The sequence below is a fragment of the Phoxinus phoxinus genome (assembly GCF_949152265.1).
Source record: "Phoxinus phoxinus genome assembly, chromosome: 12".
NCBI classification, from domain to species: Eukaryota; Metazoa; Chordata; class Actinopteri; order Cypriniformes; family Leuciscidae; genus Phoxinus; species Phoxinus phoxinus.
The window spans coordinates 19,195,431-19,221,707 of record NC_136887.1 but is presented as its reverse complement, the minus strand read 5'-3'; the positions used below and the strand labels follow the sequence as shown (position 1 = coordinate 19,221,707).

Here is a 26,277-nt window from a genome sequence, read left to right as displayed (position 1 = left end):
ACTTCATTCCTCCTATGGCACGTTAGTGTTTCATTTCCCCTCCCACACATTTGTCCTAAGAGGGCAATTAAGGAAACAAACGTTTTTCCCCAGATTAAGCGGCTGCCAGCTTTGCATACTAATGTAATGCCAAGTGGTAACAAATAGTGAATGCTCTTAATTACAGGCACTATTTTCAATCAGAAAGTGCTCGATTTCCCAGGATGAGGTCACCGTGGCAGGAAAAAAAACTCCAGAACCTGAAAGACTACAGAGACAGTCATCTTAATATGTGCGTGTGGGTGTATGTTTCATAGAGAGGGACAGTGGGGGAGAGAGATGGTGAGAGATGAAAAAGATGGAAGGGGGGAAGGGACAGATTGAGAGAGAGAGAGAACGATAGGAGGAGTGTGAGTCAAAAAACAGAAGGGGTTAAAGAAAGAGAGAGAGCTAAAATAACATATGCAGATGCAAAGCCTTTTATCGTCCCCGGGCTCCGCTGCGTGAGTACAGAATGTGATGTGTAGCACTACAATTACCTTTCAATCACTGACCAACTGCTTAATGTATGACTTATATGCAACATGGCATTCCACATCCAGCTGGAGATCAAAAGCCGCCTCCAGTCGAGTAATTTAACACAATTACAGTTCCGCTACCATCTATAATGCAAAGGAAATCGGTAAAGCAATACCCTGACCACCATAAACTGTAATAGCTCAAGAAAGCTTACCACTGCTAACCACATATATCTTCCTTCATTACGACAGATGAAATAATAATGAGCGTTAAAGAGATTTGTGCTGTAGTCTGTGAAAGTGAGCTATGATTGATGGACGTGCGGTGTGGTTTTAGCAGCAGAATTTCAATCTGGAACAAGGTTAATACAGTGAAATAAGCTTTATTATTTCAGGATCCGGGATCCATCCAGCAGACTGTGAGACTTTCCATGTGGGATGAAGTGAGTCTATACATCACAGCCGGTTCAGAGAGGATGTAGGCCTACGGCTATTGTATGATACCGACCAGGAGATCTTTTTCATGAATGCATGAATGATGATGGGAAAACGTACTGTAAAAATGATCGCAGGATTTATCTCTCATTGCTTCCGTTTCGCTGATCCGCAGTTATCGGCCGAGCGTCGTAATGAACACAAGGATCATCTCCTTCGAAGCAACATTCAGCAAAGCGAAGTTCACCTGAAAATGAAAATCATTTACTCATCCTCTTGTCGTTCCAAACTTGTATAACTTCTGCAGAAGAAAGTCAGTCATTCAGGTTTGGAAAGACATCTTGTTTTTGGGTGAACTGTCCCGTTAGAATTCGGGAAAATAAAAAACGAATCATTTTTTATCTTAAAGGGATAGTTCACCCAAAAATGAAAATTCTGTCATTAATTACTCACCCTCATGTCGTTCCAAACCAGTGAGACCTTTGTTCCTCTTCAGAACACAAATGAAGATATTTTTGATGAACTCCAAGAGCTTTCTGACCTCCCATAGACTGGGATGTAATTGGCACTTTCAAGGCCCAAAAAGGTAAAGAAGCGACAAGAACAATTTCTTCTTTTCCGTGTCAGTCTCTGACGCTGTTCACGTTGTAAACAACACACTACAGAGCTTCCGGGTTCTACGTCAGTACGCCGGCTCAATATTGAGTCGTATTTTGAATATACTGAGTCTGCGTTCTGACGTAGAACCCGGAAGCTCTGCAGTGTGTTTACACCGTGAACTGACTGACACGGAAGACAAGAAATTATTGAATAAAATCCTCTTTTTTTTTTGCCGCACACAAAATGTATTTTCATCGCTACATAACATTAAGGTTGAACCACTGTACATGGACTATTTTAACAATGTCTTTACCTTTTTGGGCCTTGAAATACTTTATTTCTTCTGTTACACGAAATGAGATGTTCTGCAGAAGTTATACAAGTTTGGAACGACAAGAGTAACGACAAAAATAAATGATTTTCATTTTTGGGTGAACTTTGCTTTACAGAATGTTGCAAAGGCGATGATCCTTGTGTTCATTACGACGCTCGGCCGATAACTGTGGATCAGCGAAACAGTAGCAATGAGAGATAAATCCTGAGATCATTTTTACAGTACATTTTCCCTGCATATCATCCAGCCCACAACAGAGAGGAGAAGAGTAATGACAGATAAAATCACTCACAGTAGGAAGTAATAAAAATGACTTCAAAGATGGATTTGCACAGATTGTTCTTTTTATTATCATTAACAGTAATGTGATACACATGCCTCCGGTGACCTTTTCACAGTATTACATATTCCCAGCTGACTCATTCATTAGTATGGCAGCGCAAACAGAAGGCAGAACTCAGCCATCCATCTAGAGAGTGAGCGAGAGAGATAGATAGAGAGACAGCGAGAGAGGAAAAGAGTGGTGTGCGCGTGTGTGTCATGCAAGAGCTCTTAGCCCTGGAGGTTGGAGGGAGAGGCACTAAAGCGTTTCATTTGTGATTTGGCACATCTGACAAGATTCATCCGTGGCTGATCATATGCCTTCAATGAATACATTTTCCAGAATCAATGGGAGAGTACTGTAGAGCGCAATCAAAGGCACATTAATTGTCTGCTATCAAGAGCTCCATTTGGGAAAAAAAAGAAGCCCATCTGTGCCGTTTGCATCTGGCTGACAGGAGGAACACATGGTCGTTTTATATGTCAACAGCTATTAGCAGTACATTTCAGCTAAATGACAAATAAAATATAGCGATAGGTTAAAATTAAGCTTCGACACTTTATGAAACCACAGTGAGGCACAGAACAGTAGCTTGGTTGACTGATGGAGACGTAGATATGAGACGTATAGATTTTTGCGCCAATTAAATTAGAGACGCAAAACTTCAGTCCAAACTGGCAGGAAACTTATCAGGAGCACAGGCTAATGTGATGGCAAGCGTGACTAACTGAAGAGCTCATTTCTTCTGCCGCGAATGGATTGTACACATTTTGTTTCCATGCCTTGGCCCCATGTTTACTCAATGAGATTTTACACTTGAATGGCACTTGGTCTCCTTTTCTCCACTGCAATATTTCCAGTCATGGCCCCATGTTCTCTCTCCCCCAGCTCCCAAAGCATCCTATTTTAACAAGCCAATAAACTCCGGAACGGGTGACATACTAATAAAAATGTAAACTTCTGGATAGGTTACGGGTGACTGACAGTGTGTGAATGTATGTATGCGCGTGTGTGAAAGAGGGAGAGAGACAGTGAGAAAGTGTGTGTATGCGTGGCTCTATCCTGGTCAGATGCTTCATTTCGAGAGCAGTGGAACATACTCCTGAGCCTCCTGGTTGGATTTGTTGGAATGTGTGAGAGGGAGGATTTTAGCGCCATGAGCCCAACGCCAAAGAGATGCAGACTTCACGCCATCTGTCTCCCCCTTCACTCCTCTACTTGCCAAACTTGCATTTTTTTCTCTCTTTCTCTCTGTGTCTCTCATTGCGTCCCCTTTCATCCCTCATCACACAAGTAGGGACATAGAAGGATCAAGTCATCGACTGCAAGGCTCCGGCAGTTGAAGCGCTTCACGGCGATATTAAAAACCCTCTGAGTTGTTCATTTTTATTAGAGGCCCAAAAAATGACATTTAATTAGACTGTATTAGCCTGTTCAGAGTATTGACAGCTGCATGAAAATAATTGCCTGTTCTTTCACCATATGACCAACATTTTGCTGAAGGGAGCCACAGTGTTCATATGGGAAACGTTGCATGAATAAATATATGTCCCACAATAATTGGCTATATACTCTTTGCTGAACTGAAACATTAAAAAATTTCACAGAATTACAGTCATTTGAAATAAAGGGATATTTTACACAAAAATTACACTTTTGTCATCATTTTCTCACTTTCATATTGTTCAAAACTTAAATGACATTATTTCTTCTACAGAGCAAAAAAAGAAAAAGAAAGAAGAATATTTCAACTGTTTTGGATCCCATTGGCTTTCATTACATTGATTTACAAAAAAGATTCTCATTATATGAGGAATTAAAGTGAAAACAAAAACCATGTGAATATACAGCATGAGATTTTAACTCCAGTATTAAAATATAACTGTAAATTGCTGAAATGCTCCCTCTGCATCCTGTGATTGGAAAGAAAATCACAGCATTGTCAAGTAGTACAATCCACACATTAGGTCTGCTTGCATGCGTAACGAGATGTGGAATCAGTGTTGCCTCATTAAAACCATACCAGATCCTCTCATCGGTGGATACAAAGTGCTCTGATGGGCTTGACCTCTGGCCCTCTCCCCATGTGGGCTGCTGGGCCGGGGCAGAGCCAGCTCATACCCTGCCCAGGTCCCAGTCAGCATACCCGGCCAGCTGAAGAGGAGAGGAGGCAGTGGTGGCCCAGGCGGCCCATGACCCTCACTGAGCTCCAGGTGGCAGCGAGACAAGCGGGGGGCCTTTGATGCTGACCTCCGGTCATTCTGCTCGAGTGGATCTTACCATTGATCTGGCCTGCCATGGTAGGGAGGGGTGCCAGGTGCCCCCGGTGCGGTAGAGGATGAAGCGCAAGCTGGAGTAGTGCTGGAGGTACGCTGACCCTGTGGTTCAACAAGGCCAGCGTTCGGCAGCCAAACTGGAACGCCTGCCTCATGGCAGACGGACACGGGAGAGCTGGCGGATCAAGAGGGGTAAAACGATTAATCTCTGCTGCAACTTCTACTGCTGCTCTTCTATTTTATTTGATACTTATCTTACACAGGTAATAAAGATGTCTATATGAGCTTCAGTTTTGAAGCTAAAAAAAAGGAAACAAATGTGCTCGTAATAATGAAATTAAAATTCACCCCCAAGTAAAAACTAAATAATTTACTCACCCTCATGTCATTCCAAACTTTTATTCGTTTTTTTTATATGCAGAACAAAAAAGAAATTTTTTCAAACAATTTTGTTTTTTGTCCATTCAATGAAAGCCAGTGTGAGCCAATGTTGTTTTGGACCCCATTGACTATCATTGCATAGACAAAAACAGTTGAAACATTCAGTTACACTTTATTTTAAGGTGTCCGTGTTACAGTGTAATTATACCTTTAAGAACTGAGTAATAACAATTAACTACATTTACTTACTATAAGGTTATGGGTTAGGAATAGGGGTTAGTTTAGGGTTAGTTGCCTGTAATTATGCATAATTTATAGTTATTACTACAGTAACTACATGTAACAAATACACTGTAAAATAAAGTGTTACCAAACATTCTTCAAAATAACATTGTTTGTGTCTCGCATAAGCAAGAAAGTCTTGGAAAGACATGTGGGTGAGTAAATAGTGACAATATTTTAATTTTGAGTGAACTATGCCTTTAATGCAATTTTAAATGTTTAAAAAAAATGTATCTTTTGACATCTGAATACAAAAGACACTTTATCAGATCTGCATTAAGACACAAAAGAGAAAACATACAGAGGCAAAACAGTTAATTTTTTATCTAAACTAAAACAAACACTAGAGAAAACAATAAAAATGCATGCAAAATGTTTCACCCCAGGCTATGTAAGTCTGTATTTGCTATCTATGTTCGTTCACACACACACACACACACACACACACACACACACACACACACACACACACACACACACACACACACACACACACACACACACACACACACACACACACACACACTTCATAAGCACATATTCTGAACAGGGTGTAAAATCCTTCCATCCCCCTTGGTGCTGCCAAAACATTTAGAAAAGCAGATTTAAAAAAAACAAAACAAGAGATAGCACGAGACATGTCACCTGTGTGCTTCAGCACCTTTTTGCCCCCTCGTCTATATGTCCTGTAATCACCAGTCCATAAACACAGCCCTGAAGACCTGCATTAAAGACTGAGAGAGGAGTGGAGGAAAACAGCATCCAAAGAGTCAGAGGTAGCCTGTGTGGTATTATTAATAAGGCATTAAAAAAAGAGAGCACTTCAAAGCATACAGGAGCCATGCTATCGTACATGAAAGTTACATAGTATGGCTTAATGTCTCCTAAGGCGTCTTATGGTGATGCAGCTTTGATTTGAAATGCATTGTGTGGCAAATGGATTTGCACTAGTGGAGAGTGGGGATGCGCTGTGGGAACGTGCCATAATTTAAAACCTGACCTCACAAGCTCTTCAAAGCATTCGTGAATGAGGATGTTTGGAACTCGATGATGGGGTTTCACTACACAAACAAGACCTGACCACACTTGGAGGTTCCAGTGGTGTTGTTGTTGTTGGGATGTTTTTTTTTCTGAGGATGCTTCACTTTCCCTTTAGGAAGTAAACGTGTGGACAAAGGAGAAGCTTAATTGTATTTTGCGAGGATATCCCTGAGACGAACATTAAGAATTTTTAGCAGTTAGCAGGCAGATATTTTGCTTTTTTTTTATCCACAGCCAAAATCATTAACCACCCAAAATCAAAACCTCTGCCTTAGCTTAGCTTTAGCAGAATAGAAAGGCTCCAGGACGCTACAGCACCGCATGCTGTTCTGACAGAGGATGTCTTAATCACTGAGGATAATCAGGCTTATTTAGCTGCTGAGATTTACGGGCAGAATTTTAAAATGATAAGCAAATGAGGCCATTGAGAAGCTATGTCAAGGAGGTGGCGCAGCAGATTAGACCACTTTTGCTTTTCGGCATGGACAACGCCCAGTAGAGGGTCATTCTTCCAATAGGACTCAACTGCTGGTTGACAATACTAAATGTTCTTACCTTGCCACTTGGAAACAAGATGCTTACAGACGGATTGGGGGTGGGAATTATGTCTCACGTTTGCTTCCCCTGGCAAATGACACACTTCATGGTTAAAAAATGTTGGGTCCCTGAACAGACTTCGCAGTTATATAAATAAAATGTGTGGCATAGGGACAAAAATGGTCATATTTAATCCCACTTTGAACCCCAATGAGGGAATTGATGAAAGCATTCCCACCCCCATTCCTTCTGTATCATAATTGTTTTCTCTTTCCTAAAATATCATGTATACTAGTCAAGTAAATCACTGCAAATGACCTTTCGCATATTTGTTAATGTAAAATTATAGGACTCAGAATGGCCTCACACAACCCCAAAGCACAACGTCACGTCTAAAAAAAAATAAAAAAAAAAAAAAACACAGTAATATTCACTGACAGAATGAAAAATGTGACACGCTCAAATGCAAGGGGTTTATCAGGTTCGTATGCCTTTGTCAAAAACAAAGACCAAAAGAGACATGAAATTTTTCAGACAAAACAAATTGTAACAGATTCAGGCATCACACTAACCAGAAAAACCAAGAGCGACATTAAAGCAACCTAAATGACTATGTCTCTGTCATAAATAGAAACATCAGTTACAGCAATACAATGAAGAGTTTGTTTAGATTTTTTCTTCGTCCCATATTTTGTGATTTCATTATTTGCATTTTTCATGTAAACTCAGCTCTGTGGGATGTTATAATACCATATATCCTACAGATATTGTTCTTGATATCCCTGCTTTTGTTTACTTGTGTTGTCGGAACACACTATTTATTTTTTTCACACCACAGGACATACCAGCAAAGCATTTTTTTTTCTCTGTGAGCATTAACTTCAAAAATGTTTTCAATACACATTTCACTTTATGTAAAATTCTAAATAAGACAGCTCTGTGGGTGCCCCATGACCCTGAAAATCCACTGCAGCTCCATTATTTGTCTAGCAAGCTGCGGGCGTCCCAAGTTTCTTAGGAGATAAGCAGTCCTGGCTCTATCAAAAAATACAAAGCTTAATGTGTCAGAGAAGGATGAAGAAAAAAAGCAAAATGAGGAGATTTGTGCAAATCAAAATGAATAAGACAGAGAAATGAAGTAGAAAAAAACTGGATAAAAGAAGACGGTAACCCCAATAACACCCTTTTTAGTTGTAGGGTAAAATATACCATCCTGTGTATCCAAAGCAATAAAATCATTTCTTTTTGCACTTCACTCAAGCTAATACTTTTTAAACCATATTGTCAAGCCTGACCAGAAAAACAAAACAATGTGCTGATTCAATGAAAAGCTTGGACATGGGCGATTAAAAGAGGTGCTAGTTTTTTGGGGCAGATGAAAATTGGGGTATTTTGAGGAGCTTTGGGAACAGGGAGGGAGATAGAAGGAGGGGGAAATGAAAGGAAAATGCCAGTAGTGCCCACTCAGCTATTTTCCCAGTCAAGATCAAAGACAGCGCTGGACTGGCCGCACCGCGGGAAACTTGAAATGTGCCCTGCCTTTGTTTGCTGTTGCTAGGAGACTTCGAGACAGCCAAAAGTGTTTTCAGAAAGTTACAGGATCAAAAACATTTCAAATATACATTTTTAAGACTGTCATGTTTGAGACATGGGTATTGTAATTTACTAGGCCATTCAACAAGCACAATAAAGACTGTTTTATCTAAAACAAGTATGATCGTTTAGAGAACGCCATTTTCTTTTTTACCCCTTTTAGTGAGAGAAAAAGCTGGTAAAATATAGGCGGAAGTTCCGTTTTTCCTTCCTGTCAATATGCGAGAAAGCTGTCGTGAACTATAATATACAGTAATAATACCTATAAAGCTTGCACTATGCTTAGTTTTATGTGGGCCTTTGTGTGCGAGAGAGAGAGCAAGAGGGAGATATTAATCATCAGAGCATGTATATTTCCTCCACTTAAGAAACAATTCCATTAATGGGTGTCTTGAGTGCGTGTTACTGGGAGCTCATTAGCCATTATTAGTCTAACACTCAAATAAATGTCAGAATGTGCTGAGCAAGAGCTGCTGGTAATAGGCCCTGGGTATTATCAAGACTGCTCATTTAGAAATGTGTGTCATATCTGATAAAGAAAAATGTGAACTGCAGTGTGGTGATCACGAGCCCCTTTTATATTTACTGTACTGTGGAGTAATTAAACCAAAGATGTGCAGGTTCAGTCTGACGCCATCTTGAGTGTGGCACGCTATGTGCTCAAGGCTCATTGAAATGACGAGATTGGCTCATGAAGAATAAATAGCCAAGTAAGCGTATGCATCTAAATCTGAGCCCAGACTCACACACGCGGGAAGGAATTGTATTCTGTTACTGGACCGCATCCATGCCCTTGAGTGAGGCAGTGTACTTGGGACATGGCTCGCCAATCCTCTTGCACAACATCACGCCCCACCCCAAATTAACTTGAACTTGCTTTGCTCACCAAACCACCCGTGGTAATGTCTGTGGACTGATGACTTGCTTTATGTTGTCAGGTTGTGCACATTTAACACACACACAAACTTTGAATTTTATCAATAACAATTTCCCATAGATCAAGCTGAGGCTGAAGTTCACAAAACTAACTGGTACTGAGGGCATATTTAGGGATCCAAGTAGCATACTATGTGCCAGGGATGCTATAAGCTGAATGTACAGAACAGAATAATAAATGGTAGAAATTTTAACAAAAAATTCCAAAATGTTTCATGCTGGGCTTGACCATAGGCTATGTAGAGCTAGAGAAACACGTTTAGCTATGTTTCATGTGTCATAGAAACAGGGTTTTCATATAGGCTATAGATTAATAATAATAATAATTAAAAAATAAAATGAAAAATAAAGTTTATCCTTAACCATATTTAAGGTTGTCATAACTAGGCTATAGATTATTAATAATCATAATAATAGTTTCCTTGGCTCATGCACTAGAAATTCCTAACACTCATTTATTTTCACCTTTAAAATTTTAACCAAAACTATACCAATGAACAGCAAATGAATAATGTTGGGGTTATTTTTAAAAGGTAATAATCCATCTGTGTGATAGGCTACATAATTTTGATTACATTTTCTACATATAGCCTAGCCTATGTAGAGCGCCACCGTGTGGACACTTAATAAATTTAGCAGGGCATGCCCAGTTGGTGGCGCTAGAATTATAATAATAATAAATAAATAAATCTTAAAATTACTCAAGCATTTTTTTTTTTTTGAAAAGCGCTTTTCACAAAACACATTGATTCAAAAAATAAACTATGCGTGGACAACTGAATTTTTTTTTTAATGGTCACCATCAGCCAATCAGATTTTAGCAGCTCGACAAAGAGCGTAATGAAGAATGCAAGATTTCATCTTGGACAGAAGGTGGCAATATACCAGTGAAATACCTGCAGTAGCCTAAATCAAATTTTAATGTCATGTTAATTCAAATGTAAATAAAACAGGGCTTTAGCCTATTTGTCGTTTTAGATTAGGGATGATAAAGTGCTAAATGAATTATTGTGCTTGGACCCCGATAATTGCTGCTTGCATTTCTGTCAGTTATTGTTCACATGAGCGCAGTTGATATATTAAGGTTGTAGAATCGACGTTTTACTTAATGGAAGAAACAACAGTGTGAGCGCCATGAGAGTCCAGCCGAGAGTGACCTTCATGTCTGGAACGATTAAGATTAGAATCGTGCAGCGTCTGCCTCTTGTTTTCAAGAGCTTGAGCCAATTGGCACAGGCCGAGTGTTCTCTCCCAGCTCTCCGTCTGCCGCGGCGACAATGACAACCAGTTACCGCATGGCGTGCAAAGATGACAAAAATACTTTCACGCCAAGGGATTTTATTCTGTCCAGGCAAACATCACGCGATTACCGAGAGCCGTCCACTCTGGTTTAAAATAGACTAATTGTTTATAACGTTTAGTAACGGTTTAGGGTTTTGATCTGATAGGTTTTGGTTGATCTTTGATATTAGCCTACAACATAAACCATTTTAATGAGCGCGTGTGTAGGCTAGGCTATGTGTGTGTGTGTGTGTGTGTGTGTGTGTGTGTGTGTGTGTGTGTGTGTGTGTAGCTTTCAAAGTCCAGAGCATTTGTATGTGAACTGTAAAAGTTGTTTAATATGCGGCAACTGTTGTCCGACGTGTTGCCACCGGCGCTTAAGTCTCAACCGAGAACATCTAACTGAAAAGCAAAAGCTATGCTCCGTTTGTTTACTACTTTTTTCCCTCAGCATCATTTCATGGCTGTCTCTTTTAACAGAGCGTTTAGTCCCAATAGGATAGAGTCTGCTCTGCTTCACGCACTTTAGTTTGGATCCTCCCCATGTGACATCATCTGATGTAGGCTACTTTAGGTGTCTAGTGCCACCTCTCAACATCACTCAGCTGCACACGCCAAGAGAAGTTTAGAAAGCACTGATACTATGGTCACAATATAATAAATGATTTAGAAGAACATAGCGAGAGAGAAAATATGTTTTTGCAAATCGAAGTGTTCTTTTTAGGGGATTTTTTTATGTTAATTGATGGATTGTTTACATGCATAGGCCTACTTTTGATAACTTGGCACGCTACACTCCATCTTAAACCATTTTAAGATAATTAGCTAATTATATTGTAATTATTATGTAGATTATTTTGGCTGAAATTACCTAATTGATAGACTACATGTAATATCGGTAGGCTCAGGCTGATATATTTAAGAATGGTCTTGTTACAGAAAATAAGTTGGCTAAAGGAAATATCGTGATGGTCATAACTGTGAAAAACTTAAGAAATGTTGACCATTTACAGGACCTAAATGATCCACTTAAATTTATATTAATTTTAAAGTTGATTTGAATGTTTACGCCGTTAAAGTCCATACTTAAACTATGATATATAGCCAAAGAAAACGCCTTTTTAGAGAAAAACTAATTCTGCATGTTTCCTCGTCGTAGGAATAGCCCATTAGCCTACACTACTCTAAACGTGTTAAATCAGACATGATAATTATCAATTAAACAATTATTATTCTTAATCTGTAAATAATATTTACAACATGTCAACTTTAGGCTACCCTTAATTTTAATTATGCAACGGGTCAATAAATGGAATAAATTAAAAGCACACGTGTGTCAAACTTAAGGAGAAATTACGGTTTGATTAGCAACAATTAAAGGGGGGGGGGGGCTTTCTTTTTTTAGGGGCACAGAAAACAACTGGTTTATTTTTTCCAGCATGTGACCGCTGTCTGAACCCTGAACCCCGTGGTGACAATAAAATGTTTCGGTTCTTCGGAATTCCATAAAAGCTCAAACGTTTATAACGTTGCGAAGCAAAAAGTGGTGGAAGAGAGAAAGATTTAGTAATGGTAATTAAGAGATGGGATTCTTGACTGAAAGGTCACTGAGGCCCGGAGTTAGGCTACTTCATCTTCTAGGGCAACAGTCGTGGGTCAATCATCGGAGCCGGTGTGACCTGTGGGCTATACGACCACAGAAACATAAACATTGCGAGTGTTTTATTGAACAACGTCGCGATGGCGATAACCATCGGTAAAGAGTAGGCCTATGACATGAGTGATATACAGGCCTAAATCAATGTTTAATGGAAAAAAAATCCTATATCTGGTCCAGTTTGCTAACTAACAATGGCATCTCGTTAAAAAAAACATAGGCTATATATATGGCCTTTGTGTAGCAATAAAGCCTATCTATTTTTTTAAAAAATGTATGTAGGCTAATGTCTTCAGTTCCAATCAGTTCTGATGTGTGAGATTTTCTTCTTAATATAAGGGTATTAAGAGGCGTAAAGCTTTGTAGACATAAGAGTGCAGCTGACGTCACAGCCGGAGAGTCACCCGCCGTGTATACGCGTCTCTAAGTAAGGACTATCTACAAAAAGTTCTGGCTGACAATGTGGGTGGACAGGGCGTGAAACTACTATCATCATCAGTTTTGAATGAAAGAAAGAAAACATATATACAACAAAAAGGGAGGCTCATTCCAATTCAGCTGCGTTGTTAGGACAACGAGAACCATCCCTCAGATGATTAGTTCCACTTCAAAAGAATTTACTTTCCGGCGGTGAAAACGTCCCCCTTTTGTGTCTGTACACAGAGTTTTCACTCGCAAAAAGACGACGACTAGTATGTTGAGTCAGTCTGTTTATTTTTTCTTCTGTTCATAGTACAATTGTATTAAATAAATGGAGGAGTGACCACAATGGTCGAGAAGTTCATAAACATGTATGCAAGATTTAGCATTCTTTTGTAGTTAAAGCACTGGTCACATTCAGGGATGGGGAGGTAATAATAATAGCTAGAGCAACAAGTTGTCCATGTACAAAAGTTTGATTTTCAGGAATGTATATAATAAATAAATAAATACAAGCCTGTGCAAGCAGGACAATCCAATATGTAATCAATACTCATAAAAGATGAGGACTATATGAAAATGCATGAAAGATATAAAACAGCAAAACAATCAATAGAGTTTGAGTCAGGTTTGCTTTCATCTCTCAAAGCAATGTCAATAGCAACTGAAGTTTCTGTGTGCAAACTACAGAAACGAGCTATATATTTGACTCTGAAATACACTGCAGAGTGAGGCAAAGGTTGATATCAAGATAGAATTACAGGTTGCTGTCCTCACTGAATCCTCTTTAAAGCTATCACACCTTGCATCCCTGTCATGATAGCATTTGACACTGTTCATTTGCCCAGTGACCCACACCAAAGTGCACTTCCCTCAGGAAATATATCCACTAAACTATAAGTTTAGCTGTCTCTCTTTGCTTGGATTACAGCAAGTTGAGAGGATCGTATGGTGGCATTTGAGTGGAGTGCCAACAGGGGGCCTACATAGCAAGTTTGCATTAAACTTATCATTCAACATGTGTGTGGGTAAGTGTAATGAGTCACATTTCCCCTTTGATTTATGACTTCATATCACATTTTCCAGTCTGCAATCCAAATACTTTTACACAATATCTTGGCCACATACACTGTAAAAACATTATATGATCAATAAGTCATGACAACATATGTTTTTACATTTCTTTAAGTTAACTTATCAAAATAAGTTTTTTTTATAAGTTATATACGATTCAACTCATTTTTAAGTCAGTTTAATGTAATTAAAGTTGAAATTATTTTAACATCCAAGTTGAGTACTACATACAAATTTAAGGCAGCAACTGTTTTTTTTTACAGTGTGTCTTTTTTTTTTAGACACATTCAGCAAGTTTTAGCCTATACATTATATACAGTCTGCACATACACTTTTATTAAAGAGCATGCAGGAACTTGCATGCAGTAGGATCTCAGAATAAACAACCAAAATCTGGGGAAAGAGGTCTTGTTTTTCATTAGATGCTTTATCATAAGTATACAACATTATATTTTAATTAACATTTACTCACAACAAGAATTCCAAGATCAAAAAAGAGTGAAGAGCATATAAATAAACATAATTGCATTACACCCGAGTGCAAAGAAAAAAAAAATCAAAGCATATAAGAGACATACATTTTTTCCTTACCCATTATGGAAAGAAGGTTTGACATATGAAAGAAAGAAAACATTCTTGACTTGCATACAACTAATTGCTTCTTTCATCTATCCAATTAAAGGCTGTAAATTAAACCAAATAGTATTGAGTGTTTTGATATCTCATCACACGCTCTTGACTTCTAATCAACACAGAATAATGTGATCATTGCACATTAATTTCCAGTTTGAATATCAGCATCTTGCAAATTTTGTTATTGATTCCAATCAGCTTTCGTATGGGATGGGTTGGGATAGGGTTCCTCACGTGACTTATAGAGGGCTAGTTGACATGTATGAGAAACCAGAAGCACGGCGTAAAGCTCCCAACCAGATCCTCCCTACCAGCGGGTGGTAGACTAAGAGAGGATGTTTTTAGGAAAATGATAAATGGCATTTAGCATAAATCAAATTCTGATGTGTGTAAAAAACCTTAAAACATCACTTGTAAATGCATGATTTCACAATGTGATCTCCATGCTTACATGGATCATTGCTTTCTCTTGTTTTATTATCAGCACTCTGAGAGCAGATACGCCTATAGGTGAGAAAATGAGATAAACAAAATGAGATGGTAGTGTTTTCAATTGGGAAATATACAGCCCACTTTAGCAGGTCAAAAATAAAAGCACACCTTAAATGAAACTAATAATAGTGTCTACTACTGTACGTGTTGCATACCACCTTAAAAAAAATTGCATTTCACATCGTAGATCTACAATATGGGTCACTAGGATTTCAGAGAGGAAAAAACAAACAACAAAAACTGGAAATAAAAATAAAGATAAAATATGCAGTGCTGAGTAAAGATCTAAGGAACACAGTTGCTATTAAGAAAATTATTTGGGGAAAATAACTGCTCTGAAGATTAATTAACAGAGTTGGTTTCAACTGATTGAAAGGAAATGTGGCCCCTCACAAGCAGACCTAATTAAATCCAGCTCTTGTCTTCTAGGCTTTGAAAACAAAAATGCCACTGTCTTGTTCAGAAGGCATTGTTAGAAACAAACCATCACAGAGTTTATCAAGGTTACAAAATCACTAGTTATCTTCATCGGAAAGATCATCATCATAAATATGTCCAGTTAGAACATGCATATGCAAATTGTATGGATATATATCAAATGTATTTAGATTTTACATAATGGCTACAATGCTAAAATGGCTTAAAATATCTCTTGATCTTTAACTCACTGGAGTTGCTAAGGTGGCAAGTATTGAGCCCTAACAAGCAGTAATTGTAGCGGTAAAAGCCATGCAGCAAAATCATGCAGCACTTAAATACTCACATGGGTAAAGGTTCACCAAATCCCACCTTTATTCACTCTGGGCCCCTCCCTCCAGAAACTGCCCCACCAATCTCAATGTGAGACAGCAGTGACCTGATATCTTTCAAGCCAAAGGCGATGTGCTGCCTTCAACATCACGGCATACATTTTTATGAGACATGACTTTTTATTCTTTTAGCAGACAGAACATGTGTTGAGCCCCTTTAGATACAAAATGAAATTACATAACTGGAGACAAAAATTGTTACATTTACAACAGTTACAACAGCTAAATTTACGTTTACAACATTTACATCGCACGTTTATGCTAATGCAGGAGATATAGAGGATAAGCCAGTGATGGATGTGTTAATTACCTCGGTTCTATCCCTCTCTAATGTAGGGCTAAAGAATTCTAAGAAATACATTCAATCCTTTCATGTGCACAGATTTTTTGTTCCCCAAGCCAATCAATACATCTAAACCAGGATTTATTTAGCTTCATCCAGTGAATGATTTAGCTACATCTTTCTTAGTCTGTTTTAAAATAGTCCATAATTCAAGACAGTGCGAGATGACCTTCATACATAAAGCTGCCAGTGCAATTTGTGCATGTTGAAGAGGGGAAAACATCATCTGACCAATACTAAAATCAAAGCCACAAGTCCTGCAAAGCCAAGACGATAAGCCTAATTGATCCAGGCACTAGACTGCTGCTAACCCAGCTAATGAGGAATTACATGACATACATATGTATGTGTTTTGGCAAGCTAAATGTATGATACACAGTCTGAAAACCATTGCAGACTGACCAGTTGGTTTACAATATCTATGGCTTCCTGACTGGTGCCATTGTACAACAAAGGGAGATCATATTTTGAAGCAGAGGTATTGAAGTAAAGCTCTTTTTTTTTACTGCCTCACTCTTCCATCTAGTTCTGCGCCCTAGAGTGGCGGGTCAGCACCAAACCAAATCCGATTTGTCCCAACCATTAATGTCACGGCCTTTAAGCTACATATCATCACAGAGAGTACGCTTGCTCAATCTGTAATTGAAATAGCTTGGGGAGAAACGCAGTGCCCCGGTTGGCCCCCTGAGCCTGCTTTATCCACTCCACCATCCATCACTGTTCACTATGGCCTCGAGGTGCTGGTGTAATGCTGTGAGGTTAACAGTGAGATCAACTTAAAGACGTGCACACACTCTTTTCCTTTACCTGGCCTACATGCGCACGTGACATACACATCAGCTAGAAGTACATATAGTAGCGGAAGCTGTGTCAGGTATACCTCAGATCATATCCTATGCTATTTTGAAAGCATTGAGAGTTGCAGGCTCAGAGGATGGCTGAACTTCAGTTGGAGAAGTGATCAGAAGACCCATCTCTCCTTTAGATGTTGAGTTCACAGGATTGATTACACAGCCCTCTTGTGATGCATCCTTCTACAGATAAAATTAAACACCCACTATTACACACTTTGAAACACCCTGGACCCTGATCAGTGCGATTCCAGATTCAGAACCACACTATAAAAGACAACGCCTTTCATTAAATATTCAAATGTGATATTTTTGTGACAGTCTAATGCTGCTACTAATGAAAAGTGATGGTGCTGAGGGAACCAAAAAGACAACGTTCACTTTAAGTCTGTGGGTCTCTTAAATCCAAAGGGTGCTGCAGCTCAGCCTGCTCAGATCAAAGACACTTTCTGCAAGCATTCAAGATGAAGTCTGTACTGTGGGTGGAAGTAATAAAAAATAAAAAATAATTTCGATTTTAAAAAATGTATGAGAAATTAAAAATCTCTTTGTTAAGGCTATGACACTGTAAGAGTGGATAAATAAGCTCTAGTGTGTCTTTTTAAGCATGTTCAGCTGGCCTCTCACATTCATGAAGGCTGCCAAAAATGCCCTTGCCAAGACGTGGAGGGCACAGTACTCTCCAAGTTGATCTTTACCAAAAAGGATCTGGAAGCGAGATCAGAGGAATTGGGTGATGGCCATGGTCACCCTTCTGAAAGCATAGTACTGGTGCTTAGAGTCAGGGCCATCCTCAAAGTCGCCCCCTTTCAAAAGGGGCAAATCCACAACACTTGCTAAAGTGGATTTAACGACTAATGGTAAGGGAATTGTTCTCTTTGTTCTTCCCCCTCTGGAACATGGGTTGCTATGACCATGTCGGCCGACAAGTTATTATTGCAAACTGCCACGAGATAACCCAGCGCAAGCCACACCTGCAAGCTGATTGGCTGAGCAGATCCCTTTACTGTCTTCCCTGCTGCCCTGAGACGCCATCATCAGAGAAATGTCTTATGTAAGGCATGGATAATGAATGAAAAAGAGTGTGAAAAAAAAGAGAAAAAAACTTTTAAAAGAAATGTCCATGGGGGTGAATTGCAATCCTAAAAATGCATCAAAAGACAGAAATGCATCAGATATTGGGCTGGGCGGAGTTTGCTTCCACTCCCAAACCGCAGCTGTGCTGAATGGAAAAGCCCCATAGCAAAAGCCCCGCACAAAACTGCACCAGCCTCATTTTGGTTGGACTTGCTGAGGTTTGACAAGAGAACGGAATGTCCGGCAAGTGAATAGATTGGGTATTTAATAAGCCGTGGTACCAGCTGAGCTACACAGGGGGCTGGCACCACCAGCACTGACTCCACAACACTGCACAGCGGATCAAGATGGGACAGAAAACCAACCTATCAACTGAATGCACCATTAGCAGAGCAAATCTCTAATGTGTTTGGTTGAAATGCAAAAATGTTCAAAAGCCAACCATATTTTACATAAGAATCATCTTACGATTAAAGGGATAGTTCACCAAAAAAATTATAATTTTTGAAAATGCTTTTTTTTTTTTTCTTCAATGGGGTCCAGTGTTGTTTTAAAACATTTTAACTTTCATTGAACAACAACAACAAAAGCTAAAACACTCTATATTATTATATTAATATATCATATATTCTTTGTCTTCCACCTAAGAAAAAACGTCATGATGACAGATTTTTCATTTTTTGGTGACCTAACCCTTTAAAGTATTTTCTTTATACGTGGTAATTGTCAAGTTAGCGCTTAAGCATACCTTAATGAAACCGGGGAAACAAATTAGACAAATTATCTCACAGAGATTCACAGGAAACATGACAACTGAAAAGACAACACTATCTCGGAGTTCAGCGTCTTTTACGACTCTCACGTCACGTTTTTGATAGCCTCATTACAGCCTCACCTCTAAAATCAATTTGCCTGTGTCTGTAGAATCACTCTCATTACACACTGGGTAAGCAGGAAGAGCGCGTGCGCGCCAAACCCCTCAAAGCCTAACACACCCTGTTTGGAAAAAGATAAATGAAAGCAAGGCTACAAAGAGAACGTAGGATGGCCGAAAAAGGCGGCAGAGAGCTAGAGAGTAGAGGACGTTGGACGACTCTGTAAACTATCTGAAGGACGGAAGATCAAATAAGGTGAGTTTTGTGATTTGATGGCACCCACCTGCCACAGGACCACACCACTGCACAGATTAAGGGGCCGGTATAAGGGAGTCATGGGAGAAGAGGGAAGCCAGGAGCACAGGCAGAGCAGATGAGAGAGTGGAAAAGTGGGCTGCTATGTACAGGAGGGGGTTGGGATGAAAAGAAGCCCAAGTCAGGGAACACCAACACCACTGGCTTGACCTGGGGACGACTGGAAAAGGCAGGAATCCAATTAAAATCACACCCCATCGGCCTGCACAGCCACCACCCCCTCACCAGGCTGACGCAACTTCACACTGATCCTGCTAGATGTGTCATTTTGAGCAGGTGGAACGCAACAGACATTGAGATCATATAGTCCTGGTCACACTTTGAGGATGCAATGGTGAAAGAATCTATGACACATGATATCTGTAACATTAAAGTATAGAGTGTGTAGACGCATGAACAAGTTGAAGATACTTTAAATTGTCACATATTATATGCAAAACTGCAAACTAACCTTCGCCATACATCCTTGTTGCTAGGCAGAAAGCACTCTGTGAAAAGTGGTAGAGAGTAGCAGCGACATACTGGTGAGAGGAATCATCTCATTCACAGTGAAGGAACCTAATCAAAATCAGCAAAAGGGTGTAGTCATCTAGATATTCATGAAGAAATATCATTGTTCTGTACGATACTTTTGGAAATGAACAAAAGTGAACAACGGACATTAAAGAGTTTAAGAGAGAGATCTAAATTCTGATTTATATAAATGCACACCATCACTGGACCAAACAAAGTAAATAACAGACTTAACAGAGACACTTATTCTGGGATATTCTCATATAATAATCCTTGTTTGTTTTGTTTACATAGATATATAAAAAGGAAAACTTGCTGTTTTCAATGCGTCAATGCAGTTAGACTAAATAAGGATTAAACATAAACGTTTTTTTTGTTTTGTTTTTTTATTTACTTTCCATTTTGAAAGTAGATTGCATGGGTACTTAAGAAATGACCAGTAAGGTGAGTACATGGGTTAAGTTATAGGTTTAGGGTCAGTTCTCATTATAGTAATTACAATAACTATGACTAGAAAATAAAGTGCTTGTATAGACTGCATGTATTACTATGGGATTGCAAGAATGTAAAAATGAAGCTAAGGAGGAGGTCAGCATCTGCTAATACAGTGAGGTTATAAAGGGAGTGTATGATAGTATCCAATCAGTCTTCACATACAATTTTGTCATTTGATTTCAATCGCAGGATAGTTTGATGAAGAAATATGTAAAAATTGACAAATTAGAGCGCCTGTAATGTAATTTTCCAATTATCTATTACCAGCAACACTAATCAAAAATAAATTAATTCTAAAAGAAATACTAACATTATATTTAATGTAATCAATAATGTGATTTGTTGTTTTCAGTTACATTTCTCAGCTAATCTTGAAGCCGTTTTGTTAATGACAATATTTTTGTGTATTTCAAAATCATACACTACCCATTTTATTTGTGCTGGAAACAAGTGAGATTCCAAACACAAGACGATCAATGTAATGATTTTTACGATTGCAATTTACTAAAATATACCATAAGATTTCACATATTAGCATTTTGAAAGGTATCATAATTTTATAGAAGACAGGGTCAGTTCGGACACGTGCGTTACGCACCAAATTAATGCAAGTATCTCTACGTGTTAAACATCCTCTCTAATGAAAACGTTTTACATTGTAAATTTGGAAATATCTCATCAAAACAAGATATGAACATGTTTTCACAAATAGCACAACTTCCTGTGCTCTCTTTTTTAATTTCCTGTCTTTCAATTGTCCAGCAGTTTAAAACAGAAATGAAGAATTTCTTGCAAACTTCACATTCACAACAACTTGCTTGAAACACTGCATCAGTCCGGCACTGATGGTATGAGGTTTCAGTGGAGAGACAGCTTTACATTAGCCCTATGACCTTTCTAGGGTTATTCACAATAGCTAAATGAATAAACTGAAAAATTATGTCACACAGGGGTCACCCCTTTCCCCCCGTTAAACCTAGGGTCTCTTTTTCTCATGCCTTAAATAGTCCCCAAAACACAGGTTCACTGTATTCTTTGGTCACCCGATTTTTCACCAGTTTCTCTCTATAAGTAGGTTATAATGATTGGTGCCTGAGGCACCATCCTTGACAGTGGGAACTGGGCTCTTAAATTAAATGTATTATTGTAATAACCAACCAGGAAAGAAATTAGTCTTTTAAAATGCAATACATAGTCATTTTAGCTGCTTTACACCCTACTACATATCCTACCACCTCACAACACCATACACACATGCACAAAAATCCTGGCAAAACTGGAGCATAAAATACCTAAGTGCAAACTATCTGAGAATAGTTATATAACAAACCGTTGCATCTCAATATTCCAACAGTAGCACGAAGGCCCCAAAGTTTCATGTTCAGATTTTTCAAAATACAGAATCAATTCAAAAAATGGGGACAGTGCTGAGTTTGAGGACAAAACAGAAAATATGCAATAGCACTTTAGTTATGCAACTGGTGTACTGAAAGTGCTGTGGAGGCTAACAATTTGGGTTTCAGTATGTGCATTAAACATTTCTTCCTCACTACCAAACGTACTCCTTTTCCAAATTTGCCATTAGCTTCTTAACAACAGAGGTGAGATTACAGCCAATTTGTATTTGACGCAAAAGGATTTGCGCTTATTTTCATTCAATTGAAAACCTACACATTTGTACAATAAGCAACTTAAGTACGTGCAGGTAAGTACAAGGCCTATATCCTCGCTCACACATTATTCATGCCCTGTCATATTGCACTGCAGTTTCAACAATAAAGTTAATAGTAAACGAAATTATCGTAACATTTCACATAAAAGAAACCAGACACGACGAGTCAAACTGACAATGGACAATACCGGAGTTCATTTGAGGTGACTGGCCGTTAAATCGCCTTCACTGAAAGCTATTTATTTCTCAAAATAAATATTTTGGACATTGCACAAGTCTGGAAGTCACTAAACGTAGGCATATATATATAACGCCTATACGTACAAGTAGGCTATATGGTAGACTATATATTTTTTTTCTTTTATGGAGTTTTATTTAGAAAAACACATGTGGTATCGTGAAATTAACAGGCACAGATAAAATCCAAAAGCTTATACTGAACTCACGCACGTACGTTTCCTTTGAGAAGCATAAAGTTTAAATCACAAGCCTGATCAAAGAGAATAGAGATACTTTAATGAAACTTTGAATGCATAATTAATTGTACAGTATATATACAGTAGAATCTTAATTAAACAATTCACTCAATGTGTGGTGAGAAAATCTTAAGATAATATAGAGGCCGCGTCCAGGTTCACCTTCACACATCACATCAAGACAAACGATATTTTTTAATTCTAATAACCTGCGACCAACATTTAAGCGGTGACAGAAAATACATATAAATTCCATGTTGTAGCCTACTTTACAAAAAAAATTCACATGTTACTAACTTCATAATTAACTTTTCAAGAGATAAATCTCTAATTTCCACTATACAGCACATACGGAGGCCCTGCCTCTACAGAACGCCATTTTTTTTCTGTGAAGAAATAACTTACTTTTATCATTTCTCGAAATGTATTCTACTCCATCTGTTGGTATCTTGTTTGCAGATATTTTATATTTCATATAGCCTATTAATTATATTTTGGCAACTTATCTATACTTTTATAGACATTTAGTAAAGGTTAAATAAGCTATGTACAGTTTAGGAATATTCACCGTCACCGACGTCTCACCAATACAAGAACATACAACAGATAAAGCTCACGTAGAGTAACAAATTGCACTATCCTATTTTGTAAGCCTGCAGGACAATTTTACATGAGGAGGAAAACTTCGGCTGTCATCCGTCATGCTTTAACACGCCGAGTACACGAATTACAGACATTATAAATCACTGTTACAGTGTTTGGGTGAAAATGTGTCCACGGCGCTATGACATGTGTACCAGCCATTTACCAGACCTTTTTGAAAAGGTGAGTTGGACGTAAAAGTTCTATGGCTAGGTGGGAAAGTATGGCTTGGTTGGTTGCATGAGTATTGTACAGACTCGGGTCTGTAATTGCCCCGTTGTAGCAACATAGGGTCCAAAAGGGACTGTGGCCTGTGCGCCGTATAGTCCAAACTGTTTTCAAAGGTGTGATGGAAACGTGACCTCATAGTCGACTCATTTCGCGTCTCAGGAGACAGAGTCTCTTGGGAGGGAGTCGTCATCGTTCGCGTCACTGTGGTAGAGGCGGGTGTGTCTTGCTGTTCTGCCACCTCAGGAGACCTGGCCTCTACAAGGTGCTCGTCGTCTTCACCGATTTTGGCAATGTAGGCCTTGCAATGGAGTTTCATGTGTTTGCGCAAGGAGCTGGGGTGTGTGTAACATTTTTCGCAGCCTCTGACCTTGCACGTGTAGGGTTTATCGCTGGAGTGAACGTGAGAATGCTTCTTCCGGTCACTGCTGTTTGCGAATCTCCGATTGCAGCCCTCAAACTCACATTTAAACGGTTTCTCACCTAAACGGGCAGAGGAGGGGGAAACGCGAGTTACGGGTGGGATGTACAGTCAACCATGGCTCATCAGTTCTGAGTGCATGGTGTCATTAGATGTGTTATGCAGGATGTTGTTGTAGCAAAAAAAGTGTGCTGCTCCACACATTAAACAGTAGCCTATAGCAGGCGAGGAGAGAACTTTAGACAACACTCTCGTACATGCAAAATGTGATAAATCGAAAAAAATCAATTTAGCCCTATTTCCCCCCTATCATTCTTAAAAGTGGTATTTTCCATTCAGTTGTTTCCATGCAATGACTGCTACTTTCAATGTCATGATTCACACTAGCTAAAACAGACTTAGCCTTAGCTTATTAATGAAGCGCAAAGGCAGCTACAGCCAACCTCAAATTCATTTCAGTTATAAATAAGGAAAATAAATTAAGAACAATCAGATTAGTCTATTATCACAAGTTGAATTATGCCATAACCAACAGTTGGCTTCTAGGTAATTTATGGAATTGTGGCAGTGATTAATTTTCTAATTCTAGCCTACTTAAATGCTTTCAGTGAACAATAATAATTCTTAATATCCGTCTGTAGTCGACCTCATTCATAATTTTTATATGCGTTATGAGCCAAAGATTAATTCTTATTTTAATTGATTTACAGTAAAGAAAAATAAAGTTAACTGCGGCTTCAATAGCCTAATTGGACTAATCGATAAATCATTTCCATAAATCATACCTTATGGTTAAATAAATAATAATAATATAAATATATATATATATATATATATAAACAATTGGGGAAATTTATATTGATCGTAATATTCTAAGGATTACTGTGACGTCAGTTTCAAGTGTAGTGGTCTCAAAGCTTGCAGTGCGTAGCACGAGCGGGTGCACTCCACCATAGCAGAGACTTCAGCTGCGCCTTGCGTAAACGCTACGTCACAGCTCCCCGGTGCCCTGGAATTTATTTATTTATTTTCACTGCATGAATGAGAGGCACCCAAACAACTGGCCTGTGGACTGATTTTCACCAGCACGGTTTCTAAAAACGAAAAAAAAATTTTTTCCCACTAATACGAACAGCAAACGTTAGAACAAACAATGGGCTACATTTGATATGAATAAATACTTTAATCGCCGCTCAATTTTAAGTGTTGCAGAAAATTAATAAAATTCTACAGTGTACAAAAATCAATATACATTTTATGCCGAATTATTTTGAAAATAAATTAAACATGATGGACCACAGTGTCAAAATCCGTGTTTATATACAGCAAAAAAATAATTTTTAAACTACCGTTGAATATTTTATAACGTTACTTTGGCATCAAATAATCAAACATATGATTTATTTATTCTGTCCTGGCAATTTTTTTTTTTAAATGTGTTGTAACAATGTTAAGTAAAACACTCTGAAAAAGATTTATAAACAATTCCAGAAGTCTGAAGCCTATCTTTATATATATCTTTACTATTATCATTGTTATTATTATTACATGATTATTATTTAACTAACCTGTATGCGTTCTCTTGTGTATCTTGAGGTTTTCGGATCTGGCAAAAACTTTTTCACATCCATGAAAAGGGCAGGGAAAGGGCTTTTCTCCAGTGTGCACTCTGACGTGGTTGACGAGCTTGTATTTGGCTTTGAAGGGCTTTCTGTCTCTTGGGCAGTTCTCCCAGTGACAAACGTAGTCAGAGTGCTCCGGTCCTCCGACATGCTCAATCGTCACATGGGTGACGAGTTCATACATGGTCCCAAAACTCCTGGCGCAGGGCGGCTTGCCAGTGCCTTCTTGGCCGTCACTCCACTTACACACGAGCTCGTGCTTCGGGTTCTGCCTGGAGCACCTGAGGAAGGCGTCACCGCCTCCTCGTTGCATGGCCATATTCAGTGGCTTATAGAACTCCAAGAACTGGGTGACTAGCTGCTGGCTGTTGGCCCTGGGGCCATTGACCGACTGCCCATACGGGTGCGTCCGTGAGAGAAGATCTCCGGGAAGACCCAACATCATTTGGCTGCTGAGATCTCGGGTTCCGTCTGACGAGCCATGGGCCTGCTCTTGATACGTGGTGAAGAACGCGTGGCTCCTGCCATCCCTATAGCTGTGGAGGTCACGGTACCTTCCAATATTGCCATGTTGGTTAGGTCTCGGAGCCAGCTGATCAGTTACTGGTGGCATGCCTGCTGCTGACAGATTTGTCCCAATGATAATGCCCCTAGGACTGGGTTCTAAGCGATGACTGGTGTATCCAGTGTCTGGAAAATGGGTAACCGAGTGGTCAACATATGCACTGGCCCTCGTCTCGTGGTAGTCTCGCAAATTTTGCGAGGGGCAGAGTTTTAAGGAACTGCCAGTGGGGTGCCCCATGTGCTCCTCTGCCAAAGGTGGCAGCACCATGCTGGGTTCAGTATTGCTCTCCCCAGGGTTGACGCAAGAAAGAGGGCAGCCACTAAACCGCGACAGGCTTGTCATGTTTTGTTGCAAGCTTGACTGAGGGTTTGGCAAATCAACCAACCTTTAACGTTTACGATTTACCAACAAAACTCTTCCCCATTTCCCCCGCTGTATCATCTGCATGTGCAGTTATTGCCCGTAAACCTCTCAGACGCAGGAATCGGACCCAGGTTCGTTAAGATTGGTGTGAGTCCCATGCCGTTCACTTTGCCCTCTTGATTTGTGGCAATAACCGTGGTAGTAAAATGCTCCGAACCA

At 39.2% G+C, this 26,277-nt stretch overlaps 2 protein-coding genes across 13 annotated transcripts in view; both read right to left on the bottom strand.

The window, feature by feature from the left end:
• Positions 1 to 2,189: 2,189 nt before the first annotated feature.
• Positions 2,190 to 26,277, bottom strand: part of LOC307007972 (uncharacterized protein) — a 96,709-nt gene continuing 72,621 nt past the window's right edge. For 6 of the 12 annotated variants that reach the window (XR_013799733.1, XR_013799735.1, XM_079630518.1 and 3 more), the window contains 2 exons: positions 5,789 to 5,861; positions 2,196 to 4,639 (listed from right to left, as the gene is read on the bottom strand). Coding sequence is in view for 4 of the 12 variants with exons in the window: in XM_079630518.1 (XP_079486644.1) it covers positions 4,465 to 4,639; positions 5,789 to 5,861 (248 nt within the window). In the remaining 8 variants the exon portion in view is untranslated. Of the gene's footprint in view, positions 5,862 to 26,277 lie in introns of all 12 variants that reach the window. The other 6 variants (XR_013799726.1, XR_013799731.1, XR_013799732.1 and 3 more) reach the window with 4 other exon arrangements.
• zic6 (zic family member 6) lies at positions 22,237 to 26,063 on the bottom strand. The gene is made up of 2 exons (XM_079630546.1): positions 25,077 to 26,063; positions 22,237 to 23,570 (listed from the first exon to the last, which is right to left on the bottom strand). Exons 1-2 carry the CDS (start codon positions 26,035 to 26,037, stop codon positions 22,954 to 22,956), a joined length of 1,578 nt encoding a protein of 525 aa, XP_079486672.1. The 5' UTR covers positions 26,038 to 26,063; the 3' UTR covers positions 22,237 to 22,953.

Bases quoted from the DNA above. Each gene is read 5' to 3' on its own strand.
- zic6 (XM_079630546.1), bottom strand. From the start codon at position 26,037: ATGACAAGCCTGTCGCGGTTTAGTGGCTGCCCTCTTTCTTGCGTCAAC. The intron at 23,571-25,076 runs GTTAGTTAAATA...CTGCCCGTTTAG, and splicing joins ACACAAGAGAACGCATACAG to GTGAGAAACCGTTTAAATGT.